This window comes from Somniosus microcephalus, chromosome 25 (genome assembly GCF_052327205.1).
Source record: "Somniosus microcephalus isolate GS21.2 chromosome 25, FLI_Smic_1.0, whole genome shotgun sequence".
Taxonomy (NCBI): Eukaryota; Metazoa; Chordata; class Chondrichthyes; order Squaliformes; family Somniosidae; genus Somniosus; species Somniosus microcephalus.
In genome coordinates this window covers 2,191,219-2,204,656 of record NC_141011.1, presented here as the reverse complement: position 1 = coordinate 2,204,656, position 13,438 = coordinate 2,191,219, and the positions used below count along the sequence as shown (strand labels likewise).

Genomic DNA, 13,438 nt, shown 5'->3' with positions numbered 1-13,438 from the left:
CTCAGCCTGGAGAGACCTGTACATCAATTCTGCTGGAAAGAACAATGGAGAGGCCCAGAAGAGAGTGCAGCCCCCACAGTCTCTTCTAAATCGATGCAAGGAAGGTCAAATCAAAATGATCCTGCAAAGTGCTGCTCAGTACCCAAAACTCCTTCACACAGTGTTGAATCTCTCCAGAAGTCTCTCTCAGAATGCGTGGTGCAAAAATGTCGCCGACAAAAAAAGGCAGAAAGCGGCCGTCTTTAAAAAGCACTCCCCCAGTCCCTTCCCAACTGCTAAACGTTCACCTCTATCTGTCGTTGCTAGCGGCAGGTGGAAAGGCAGGGGGCGCCACTCAATGTCCGGGGCGTTGCATGCTCGACTGATGTCACAATCTGCGGGCGCAGGAGATCATGGCGGTACTGTTTAGCGCCGCCACAAAATGGTCAATTTCGTGAGCGGCGCAAACATCGCCGCACTCAGTGTCCACACTCTCGCCTCTGACTCAGAAGATTGGGTTTTAGTCCCACTTCAGAGACTTGAGCACAATCGAGGCCGACACTTCAGTGAAGTACTGAGGGAGTGCTGCACTGTCAGAGATACCGCGTTTCATATGAGATGTTTAACCAAGACCCTGTCTGCCCTCTCAGATGGACGTAAAAGATCCCATGGCATTATTCGAAGAAGACCAAGGGAGTTCCCGGTGTCCTGGCCATTACTTCATTCCTCAAACAACATAATCAAAAACATTATCTGGTCATTCTCTCATTGCTGTTTGGGGGACCTTGCTGGGCGCAAACTGGATGCTGCGTTTCCTACTAATTTGAATTCAGTTAAAAAAAAATACAATTAAATAAATCTGGAATAAAAGGTTAGTATCATAATGGTGTCCATGAAGCTATTGGATTATCGTAAAAACCCAACTGGTTCACTAATGTCCATTAGGGAAGGAAACCTGCTGTCCTTACCCAGTCTGACTATATGTGACTCCAGTCCCACAGTAATGTGGTTGACGCTTAACTGCCCTCTGAAATGGACTAGCAAGCAACACTACAAAGAATAAAATGGGAGAGACCACGCAGCTTCAACCTAGGCATTGGATTTGGATATGACAAAGGCACACCCAGCCCAGTAAACCCTGCAAAGCCCTCACTAACATCCAGGGTCATATGCCAAAGTTGGGAGAGCTGTCCCACAGACTGGTCAAGCAACAGTCTGACGTAGTCGTACCCACAGAATCATGCCTATCAGCCAACGTCCCAGACTCCTCCATCACCATCCCTGGGTATGGCCTATCTCACCGGCAGGACAGACCCACCAGAGGTGGTGGCACAATGGTATACAGTCAGGAGGGAGTAACCCTGAGAGTCCTTAATGTTGAGTCCAGACCCCATCATGTCACATGGCATCAGGTCAACCATGGGCAAGGAAACCTCCTACTGATTACCACCTACTGTTCTCCCTCAGCCTATGAATCAGTACTCCTCCCGTTGAACACCACTTGGAAGAAACATTGAGGGTAGCAAAGGCACAGAATGTACTCTGGGTGGGGGACTTCAATGTCCATCATCAAGAGTGGCTCGCTAGTACCACCACTGACCAAGCTGGCCGAGTCCAGAAGGACATAGCTGCCAGACTGGGCTTGCGGCAGGTGGCAAGAGATCCAATGTGAGGGGAAAACCTACTTGACCTTGTCCTCACCAACCTACCTGTTGCAAATGCATCTGCCCATGTCAGGATAGGTAGGAATGACCACCACACATTCCCTGTGGAGACAAAGTCCCATTTTCACACTGAGGACACCCTCCTTCATGTGTGGCACTACCACCCTGTTAAATGTGATAGATTAAGAACAGACCTAGCAGCTCAAAATTGGGCATCCATGAGGCACTGTGGGCCATCAGCAGCAGCAGAATTGTATTCCATCACAATCTGTAACCTCATGGCCCAGCATATCCTTCATTCTACCATTATCATCAAGCCAGGTGGCCAACCCTCGTTCAATGAGGAGTAGAGAAGAGCATACCAGGAGTAGCTAAAAATGAGGTGCCAACCAGGTGAAGCTGCAACACAGGACTGTATACATTCTAAACAGCGGAAGCAGAAGGCTGTAGACAGAGCTAAGCGATCCCACAACCAACCAATCAGGCCAAAGCTCTGCAGTCCTGCCACATCCAGTTGTGAATGGTGGTGGACAATTAAGTAACTAACTGAAAGCAGCAGCTCCATGAACATCCCCATCCTCAATGATGGTAGAGTCCAGCACGTGAATGAAAAAGACAAGGCTGAAATGTTCGCAACCGTCTTCAACCAGAAGTGCTGAGTGGATGATCCAGCAGGCGGTTAAGGCGGCAAATGGTATGTTGGCCTTTGTAGCGAGAGGGTTTGAGTACAGGAACAAGGACGTCTTGCTGCACTTGTACAGGGCCTTGGTGAGACCACATCTTGAGTATTGTGTGCAGTTTTGGTTGCCTTATCTGAGGAAGGATGTTCTTGCCATGGAGGGAGTGTAGCGAAGATTCACCAGGCTGATACCTGGGATGGCAGGAATGACGTATGAGGAGAGATTGGGTCGATTGGGCTTATACTCGCTGGAGTTTCGAAGAATGAGAGGGGATCTCATTGAAACTTATAAAATTCTAACAGGACTAGACAGACTAGATGCAGGAAGGATGTTCCCGATGGTCGGGGAGTCCAGAACCAGGGGTCACAGTCTAAGGATAAGGGGTAAGCCATTTATGACAGAGATGAGGAGGAATTTCTTCACCCAGAGAGTGGTGAACCTGTGGAATTCTCTACCACAGAAGGCAATAGAGGCCAATTCATTAAATATATTCAAGAAGGAGTTAGATATATTTCTTACGGCTAAAGGGATCAAGGGATATGGAGAGAAGGCAGGGACAGGGTACTGAATTTGAATGATCAGCCATGATCTCATTGAATGGCGGAGCAGGCTCGAGGGGCCGAATGGCCTACTCCTGCTCCTATCTTCTATGTTTCTGTCCATCTCGGCCTCCTCCTGAGGTCTCTACCAACGTTCCCTATAAGGTACGCAGCCACACACCTCTCTGCTGGTCCCGTGCAGCACGCGACCGGAATTTTTCAATGTATATCTTCGCACATGCGCGAAACTGAATGGGCCGCGCAGTCTCTTCAAGGGGCTGCGCATCCAAAAAAAATAAGAGGGAACATTGGACCCCACCATCACAGATGCCAATCTTCAGCCAATTCGATTCACTCCACTTGATATCACGCTGGACACAGCAAAGGTTATGAGTCCCGACAACATCCCAGCTGTAGTGCTGAAGACCTGTGCTCCGGAATTAGCCGTGCCTCTAGCCAAGTTGTTCTGGTACAGCTACAACACTGGTATCTACCCGACAAAGTGGAAAATTGCCCAGGTATGTCCTGTTCACAAAAAGCTGGGCAAATCCAATCCGGCCAATTACCGCCCAATCAGCCTACTCGCAATCATCAGCAAAGTGATGGAAGGTGTCATCGACAGTGCTATCAATCGGTACTTACTCAACAATAACCTGCTCACCGATGCTAGGGCCACTCAGCTCCAGACCTCATTACAGCCTTGGTCCAAAAATGGAAAAAAGAGCTGAATTCCAGAGGTGAGAATGAATACCCTTTACATCAAGGCAGCATTTGCTGAGTGTGGCGCCCTAGTAAAACTAAAGTCAATGGGGATCAGGGGGAAAACTCTCCACTGGCTGGAGTCATACATAGAAAAATAGGAGCAGGAGTAAGCCATTCGGCCCTTCGAGCCTGCTCCGCCATTCAATATGATCATGGCTGATCCTCAATCTCAATACCATATTCCCGCTCTCTCCCCATACCCCTTGATGCCTTTTGTGTCTAGAAATCTATCTATCTCCATCTTAAATATATTCAGTGACTTGGCCTTCACAGCCGTCTGTGATAGAGAATTCGACAGGTTCACCACCCTCTGAGTGAAGAAATTTCTCCTCATTTCAGTCCTAAATGTCCCACCCCATATCGTGTGACTGTGACCTCTCGTTCTAGACCCCCCAGCCAGGGGAAACATCCTCCCTGCACCCTGTCAGAATTTTATAAGTTTCAATGAGATCCCCTCTCATTCTTCTAAACTCTAGTAAATACAGGCCTAGTCGACCCAATCTCTCCTCATATGACAGTCCTGCCATCCCAGGATCAGTCTGGTGAACCTTCGCTGCACTCCCTCTATGGCAAGTATATCCTTTCTTAGGTAAGGAGAACAAAACTGCACACAGTACTCCATGTGTGGTCTCACCAAGGCCCTGTATAACTATAGAAAACTCAGATTTCCAGCATCTGCAGTATTTTCTTTTTGTATACCTGTATAACTATAGTAAGACATCCTTGCTCCTGTACTCAAATCCTCTTGCAATGAAGGCCAACATACTGTTTGCCTTCCTAACTGCTTGCTGCACCTGCATGTTTGCTTTCAGTGGCTGGTGTACAAGGACACCCAGGTCCCTTTGTACATCAACATTTCCCAATCTATCACCATTTAAATAGTACTCTGCCTTTCTGTTTTTCCAACCGAAGTGGATAACTTCACATTTATCCACGTTATACTGCATCTGCCATGTATTTGCCCACTCACTCAACTTGTCAAAATCGCCTCTTTGCATCCTCCTCACAACTCACAATCCCACCTAGTTTCGTGTCTTCAGAAAACTTGGAAATACTACGTTTGGTTCCCTCATCCAAATCATTGATATATATTGTGAATAGCTGGGGCCCAAGCACTGGTCCCTGCGGTACCCCACTTGTCACCACCTGCCACCCCGAAAAAGACCCATTTATTCCTATTCTCTGTTTCCTGTCTTAACCAATTTTTAATCCATGCCAGTATATTACCCCCAATCCCATGTGCTTTAATTTTGCACACTAACCTCTTATGTGGGACTTTATCAAAGGCCTTCTGAAAATCCAAATACACCACATCTACTGGTTCTCCCTTATCTATTCTACCAGTTACATCCTCAAAAAACTCCAGTAGGTTTGTCAAACACGATTTCCCTTTCATAAATCCATGTTGACTTTGTCTAATCCAGTTGATATTTTCCAAGTGTCCTGTTATCACATCCTTTATAATAGACTCTAGCATTTTCCCTACTACTGATGTTAGGCTGCAGTTCCCTGTTTTCTCTCTTCCCTCCTTTTTTAGATAGTGGGGTACATTTTTTAAATAGTGGGGTTAGGATGATTGGCTATGATAAATTGACCCTTAGTGTTAGGGGGATTAAATACGTGGGGTTACGGGGATAGGGTGGTTCCAAAAACCACAGGGAACCTTGGATGTCAGGGGATATACGAGAATGGATTAGGAAAAAAAGGAGGGCTTTTGGTAGATACAAAAGGCTAAAGACGGAGGAAGCCCTAGAGGAGTACAAAAAGTGCAGGGGGATACTTAAAAAAGAAATTAGGAGATCAAGGAGGGGCCATGAAATAACACTGGCGAGCAAAATAAAGGAAAATCCGAAGATGTTTTATAAGTATATTATGGGTAAGAGGATAACTAGGGGAAAAATAGGGCCCATTAGGGACAAAAGTGGCAATCTGTGTGTGGAGCCGGAAGATGTAGGAGGGGTTCTAAATGAATTTTTTGCATCTGTTTTCACTATGGAGAAGGACGATGTAGACATAGAAATAGGGCGGGGGGACTGTGATATGCTCGAACATAGTAACATCGAGAGGGAGGAGGTATTGGCGGTTTTAGCTGGCCTAAAAATGGATAAATCCCCAGGCCCGGATGAAATGTATCCCAGGCTGCTGTGTGAGGCAAAGGAGGAGATTGCGGGGGCTCTAACACATATATTCAGGACCTCTCTGGCCACAGGGGATGTGCCAGAGGACTGGAGAACCGCTAATGTAGTACCATTATTCAAGAAGGGTAGTAGGGAAAAACCGGGGAACTACAGGCCAGTGAGCCTAACATCAGTGGTAGGAAAATTATTGGAAAAAATCCTGAGGGACAAAATTTGTCTCCACTTGGAGAGGCAAGGATTAATCAGGGATAGCCAACATGGCTTTGTCAAGGGAAGATCATGTCTTGACTAATTTGATTGAATTTTTTGAGGGGGTGACTAGGTGTGTGGATGAGGGTAACGCAGTGGATGTGGTATACATGGATTTCAGTAAGGCCTTCGATAAAGTCCCGCACAGGAGACTGGTCAAGAAGGTAAGAGCCCATGGAATCCAGGGTGCCTTGGCACATTGGATACAAAACTGGCTTAGTGGCAGAAGGCAGAGGGTGATGGTCGAAGGTTGTTTTTGTGACTGGAAGCCTGTGGCCAGTGGGGTACCACAGGGATCGGTGCTGGGTCCCTCGCTGTTTGTGGTCTACATTAATGACTTGGATATGAATGTAAAGGGTATGATCAGTAAGTTCGCGGATGATACAAAAATTGGTAGGGTGGTAAATAGCGAGGAGGGTAGCCTCAGTCTGCAGGACGATATAGATGGGTTGGTCAGATGGGCGGAACAGTGGCAAATGGAATTTAACCCGGAAAAGTGCGAGGTGATGCACTTTGGGGGGACTAACAAGGCAAAGGAATACACAATGAATGGAAAGACCCTAGGCAAGACGGAGGGTCAGAGGGATCTGGGTGTGCAAGTACACAGATCCCTGAAGGCGGCGGAACAGGTGGATAAGGTGGTAAAAAAGGCATATGGGATACTTGCCTTCATTAGCCGAGGCATTGAATATAAGAGCAAGGAGGTTATGATGGAGCTGTATAAAACACTGGTTAGGCCACAGCTGGAATACTGTGTGCAGTTCTGGTCGCCACACTACAGGAAGGATGTGATCGCGTTAGAGAGGGTGCAGAGGAGGTTCACCAGGATGTTACCAGGGCTGGAGCGCTTCAGCTATGAAGAGAGACTGGGCAGATTGGGTTTGTTTTCCTTGGAGCAGAGGAGGCTGAGGGGGGACATGATTGAGGTGTACAAAATTATGAGGGGCATAGATAGGCTGGATGCTGAGGAGCTTTTTCCCTTAGTAGAGGGGTCAATAACTAGGGGGCATAGATTCAAGGTAAAGGGCGGGAGGTTTAGAGGGGATTTGAGAAAGAACTTTTTCACCCAGAGGGTGGTTGGAGTCTGGAACTCACTGCCTGAAAGGGTTGTGGAGGCAGAAACCCTCACAACATTTAAGAAGCATTTGGATGTGCACTTGAAATGCCATAGCATACAAGGCTACGGGCCAAATGCTGGAATATGGGATTAGATTAGACAGGGCTTGATGGCCGGCGCGGACACGATGGGCCGAAGGGCCTCTATCCGTGCTGTATTACTCTATGACTCTGTGTTGGTGTAGGGGTTACGGGGATCGGGTGGAATATGTGTCGGTGCAGGCTTGATGGGCCGAAATGACCTCTATCTGCACTGTGGGGTTTCTGTGATTTGCCACCCTCCAATCTGCAGGAACTGTTCCACAATCTATAGAATTTTGGAAGATGACAACCAATGCATCCACTATTTCCATGGCTACCTCTTTTAGTACTCGGGGATGCAGATTATCTGGCCCTGGGAATTTATCAGCTTTCAGCCCCATTAATTTCTCCAGCACACTTTTTTTACTAATACTAATTTCCTTTAATTCCTCCTTCTCACTAGACCCTTGGTTCCCTAGCATTTCTGGGAAATTATTTGTGTCTTCTTCCGTGAAGACAGAACCAAAGTATTTGTTTAATTGCTCTGCCATTTCCTTGTTCTCCATTATAAATTCTCCCATTTCTGACTGTAAGGGACGTAGGTCTTCACTAACCTTTTTCTTTTTACATACTTGTAGAAGCTTTTACAATCTGCTTTTATGTTCCTTGCAAGTTTACTCTCATACTCTATTTCCCCCTCTTAATAAATCAATCTCTTGGTCCTTTTTTGCTGAACTCTAAACTGCTCCCAATCCTGAGGCTTGATACTTTTTCTGGCTACTTTATATGACTCCTCTTTGAATCTAATACTATCCTTAATTTCTTTTGTTAGCCATGGTTGGGCTGCTTTTACTTTTGTGTTTTTGCGCTAGAAAGGAATGTATAACTGTTGCAAATCATGCATTCGTTCTTTAAATGTTAACCATTGCCTATCCACCATCATGCCTTTTAATGAAACTCCCCAATCTATCATAGCCAACTCCTCATACCTTCGTAGTTTCCTTTGTTTAGATTTAGGATCCTAGTTTCGGATTGGACTTCTTCACTTTCCATCTTAATGAAGAATTCTATCATGTTATGGTCACTCTTCCCTAAAGGACCTCGCACAAGATTATTAATTAACCCCTTCTCATTGCACAATACCCAATCTAGGATAGCCCGTTCCCTAGTTGGCTCCTCAACGTACTGGTCTAAAAAACCATCTCGTACACACTCCAGGAATTCATCCTCCACAGTATTATTGCTAATTTGGTTTGGCTAGTCTATATGTAGATTAAAGTCACCCATGATTACTGTAGTACCCTTGTTATATGCATCTCTAATTTCCTGTTTAATGCCATCCCCTACATTACCACTACTGTTTGGTGGCCTATAGACTACTCCCACCAATGTTTTCTGCCCCTTGGTGCTTCTTAGCTCCACCCAGACTGATTCTACATCTTGATTTTCTGAGCCAATATCCTTTCTCACTATTGCTCTGATTTCATCCTTTACTAACAACGCCACCCCACCTCCTTTTCCTTTTTGCCTGTCCTTCCTAAATATCGAAGATCCTTGGATATTCAGCTCCCAGCCTTGGTCACCCTGCAGCCATGTCTCTGTAACCGCAATTATATCATATCCGTTTACATCTATTTGCGCTGTTAATTCATCTACCTTATTACGAATGTTTCGTGTATTCAGATACAGTGCCTTTAGATTTGTCTTTTTAACATTTTTAGATATCTTAACATTTTTTTGTACTATGGCCCTATTTGTCTTATTACAATTTTTTCTTACCCGGACACGATTTGTTAGTGCACTCCTTTGTTTGTACGCTCTGTCCCTTCCTGACACAATCTGGTTTTACTTACCCCAATCACTTTCCTGCACTGCTTCCTTGTCTTTTCTCTTTAGCATTGTAGATTTCTCTCCACCGGGCTCAGACTCCAGCTCCTCAACTCAGAGCTGAAGTTCCTCGAGCCGCAGATGTAGTCGCCCTGGACAAAAATGTCCACAAGCTCGCACATATTGCAGCAGCAAAACATCTCCTGTTCTCCCATTATTTTGTTTATTTAATTAATTAGTTTAGTGTAAATCAAATTATTTACCTTGTTTAGTTTATTAAATTAAGTTTATTTTTTAAATTTAGTTATATGTTAACTTAAAACGTAGCCCACAGTCACTACCAGTCACTTACCTGTGACGTTACACTGCCATTTTCTATTGTTGATGCAGGTCTGCTACTTTTATCCCCGCTCTCGGGCCTCGGTCTGCTCCCGCTCAGGTCCACTGCCGCTCTGCGGGAGAAGTTAGGAAAAACAAGCACCTCCTTCCCCCACTTCATCGAACTCCCACACTTACCAAACTCCCAGTTGTTCACTCTGTGCTCGCTGCACTCACAGGCCCCTGTGTTTATACTGTTTGAAACTCAGATGAGTCAGCACTGCTCTGCCACTGTTTCAGGAACCAGTTTAATCTAGTTAGCTAATTAACTAACTACAGCAGCTCTCTAGCGGGAGAGCTTGCTTGTTTGTCTCTGCTTAAGCCTGAAGCAACTTAAAAATTTAAAGTTTAAATTTTAACTTAACAGTTGACCTTACTTAAGAGCTACTAGCAATTAACACTAGATTTTAAAAGAGAGTAATCCTTAAAACTCCCACACTTACCAAACTCCCAGTTGTTCACTCTGTGCTCACTGCACAAAGGAAGATGGTTGTGGATGTTGGAGGCCAATCATCTCAGCCCCAGGAGTTAGATATATTTCTTAGAGCTAAAGGTATCAAGGGATATGGGGAGAAGGCAGGTACGGGGTACTGAGCTTGGATGATCAGCCATGATCTCATCGAATGGCGGAGCAGGCTCGAGGGGCTGAATGGCCTACTCCTGCTCCTATCTTCTATGTTTATCTATGTTTCTATCTCTGCAGGAGTTCCTGAGGACAGTGTACTAGGCCCAACCATCGTCAGCTGCATCATCAATGAACTTCTCTCCATCATAAGGTCAGAAGTGGGGATGTTCGCTGATGATTGCACAATATTCAATTCCCTTTGCAATTGCTCAGATAATGAAGCAGTCCATGCCCGCATGCAGCAAGAGCTGGACAACATCCAGGCTTGGTCTTATAAGTGGCAAGTAACATTCGTACCACACAAGTGCCAGGAAATGACCATCTGCAACAAGCGAGAGTCTCTAACTATCTCCCCTTGACATTCGATGACATTGCCATCACCAAATCTCCCACCATCAACATCCTGGGTATCACCATTGACCAGAAACTTAACTGGACCAGCCACATAAATACTGTGGCAAGAGACTCACCTCCTGACTCCCCAAAGCCTTTCCACCATCTACAAGGCACAATCAAGCCTATGATGGAATACTCTCCACTTACCTGGATGAGTGCAGCTCCAACAACACTCAAGAAGCTTGACACCATCCAGGACAGAGCAGTCTGCTTGATCAGCACCCCACCCACCACCTTAAACATTCACTCCCTCCACTACCATGGCTGCAGTGTGTACCATCTACAAGATGCACTGCAGCAACTCGCCAAGGCTTCTTCGACAGCAGCTCCTACACCTGCGAGCACTTCCACCTAGAAGGACAAGGGCACCAGGTGCTTGGGGTCACCTCCAAGTCACACACCATTCTGACTTGGACATATATCGGCGTTCTTTCATTATCCTGGAACTCCCTACCTAATAGCATGTGGGAGTACCCTCACCACACAGACAGCAGATGTTCAAGAATGCAGCTCACCACCATCTTCTCAAGAGCAACTAGGGATGAGAAATAAATGCTAGCTTAGCCAGTGATGTCCACGTCCCGCGAATGAATACATTTAATAAAAAATTCAATTACAACAGTGATTACACTTCAAAATTACTTCATTGGCTGTAAAGTGTTTTGGGATGTCCTGGGGGCATGAAAGGTGCTATATAAATGCAAGTTCTTTTCCTTTTTTCTTTTAGGAAAGCTTGTTTAGACCATAAAGGCCAAGTTCTATATATCATGTGCAATTTACCCCATCATGGGCTCTCTACCTCAGTTACTTAATCTAAGTTTCTGCTTTTCACGTAGTTTAGACATGAATGTTACTGGCGGCTTTTACAGTGACTCAAATGGAAGTGTAGAGTTTGCACCCAATTTTCCATGGTCAGCTCATCGACATAGGTTCAGGTGCAGATTATGACATGTAGGGATCACACTAGGGGTAGCAATGGAAAATTGTAAGTGAAATTTACAGGAGTGTGTACAATTAGAGGGGCGTGTCCCAGCAGAAGGACATTAAAGCTGCAAGCCTCTGAAGAGCCTCAAAAAAATCTCAACACATTATCAGCCTTTGCTGACAGGCAGGAGATTAAGGATAGCAATGATAACATTCAGCTAAAGGAATCCAAGGTGCAGGCACGAGTTTGTTGGCAAATGATGAAGCAGCCCAGCACCTGAGCCCTTGTTTTATGGTGCTGAAGTGGTGCTGCACCAGATGGATTCAAGGACGATGCCACTCCATGGCACATTCTCATGGGTCAGCATCGCAACATGCAATGGGTATATTTTCCCAGCTTCAAGAATAGGAGCCTCTGCTTGTACAGCCTGCTAATACAAAATATGTTCACCTCTATTTTAAGTTGCTGGTGCGTGGGTGTTGGCAGGTAGGCACAGAACACCTCTTGTGTAGCCTGAACTAATTGGCATCCTTTTTTTGGTCCCATTCCAAACAGCTCCGATAGGAATTCCCATTGGGAAGCCCATTAGTACTAGTGATAGTGTGGGGACAAAGGGAAATAATTTACAACAATTACTCGAGAACCTTAATGCTAATAGGAAAAAAAAAACAATTAAGAGGCTAAAATACAACTTACTTTAATATTTGTGTGTCATTTCATGACCTTCTTTATACTATTCCACCACTTATCAACACTGAATGCCCATTTCAAATGGACATTAGATCTGGCATTGTGAATGACGGGAAATGACATGCAGGACAGAACAGACACGTCCCAAATTAAGACTTAAATGAAGCGCTCATCTGTATGAGGCAGATGGAACTGCTGCCCCTATTCAGTGATTGGCTGCCTGATTTACACCACAACAGTGGGTGACCAGGAATGGAAAATCCAATCCTTAATATTCGAGGGGAAAGTTCGGCAACCTATCTCCAGGAACCTCCAGGGTTAATCAAGCAAAACTTCAGCATAACTTAGAGCCAGTTGCACTTTGCTTAGAAATTTGCCGTGCCAAGCCCTAATTCCCTGAGTATTGCACAATTCCCTCTTGTGCACCAGAATTTTTGCACAAAATTTTCTTCTATGTACAGTCACAGATGATTTACCCAAATTCACTTTATAACTAATTTTATTATGCATTGCAAACCACCTGATTAATCAGATATCGTTCAAAAAAACTTTAAAGGTTTTTTTACTAAAATAAATCCATACACTGCATTTATATCTTGGTTCCGTTCCTTAAACAGTTGAGAGATGTTCAAGGACATATGCCACATTCAGACTGCTTGCACTTTCTATGTTATAACACTTCAAAATTACTTCATTGGCTGTAAAGAGCTTTGAGACGTCCTGAGGTGAAATAAATGCAAGTCTTCCTTTATTTTTATATAGTAGCTTCCAAACATAGCTACCATTTCTGCGCCATGCAAATGTCTGAGAAAGCTTCTTCAACAGATGTTGAGATTGTCATCACACCCACAGAGCTTAAATCTGAAAAGCTGACCAATCTCATTTAAGTTCTGTATTGAAACAAAAAGGAACTAGGACCGAGAAGAGCTAGGAGAAAAGTATGCATGCTAAGTGACAACAAATCAGTCTAAAGAAGAGCTGATTTGGTTTAACGAGCAGAAAAAATGGGGATTTCATATGATGTATATACAATCAGGTTATCTTTGATTTGGAGTAGCCAGTACACTAGTGTTTGTCAGGAAAATTTGTTCAGATTCCAAGACATTTGGTTTAATGAATCGCATATACCCCAGGTCTGACTGCATAATGAAGCTGTCGCTCTAAAACTGCTGTAGTTCATAGCAGCTATAATTTCATAGTTCTGTTTTCATTTGATTACAGGAGCCAAATTGGATGATTTTGCAGATTTCACAACATTTGGAATTGCAACCTCACTGTTGCTGCAGGCCCACGGCATACTAGACAGTGTGTTTGTCATCTGCTATGTGATGGCTGTGTTTGCACGCCTCTGCTTCTTTTCTAGTGGTAAGAATTCACTTTCTTTGGTCTATGAATAGTGAGGGATTACTGTCGGTTCTGAGAATACAAATACTTTTCTAGCTTACACGA

General features: G+C 44.7%; 1 protein-coding gene across 4 annotated transcripts in view; it reads left to right on the top strand.

Moving 5' to 3' along the window:
* The window catches only part of tmem269 (transmembrane protein 269), a 207,007-nt gene that overhangs the window by 171,094 nt on the left and 22,475 nt on the right, over positions 1–13,438 (top strand). For all 4 annotated transcript variants that reach the window (XM_085966779.1, XM_085966781.1, XM_085966780.1 and 1 more), the window contains one exon: positions 13,211–13,354. In XM_085966779.1, coding sequence (XP_085822905.1) covers positions 13,211–13,354 — 144 coding nt within the window. The remainder of the gene's footprint in view (positions 1–13,210; positions 13,355–13,438) is intronic.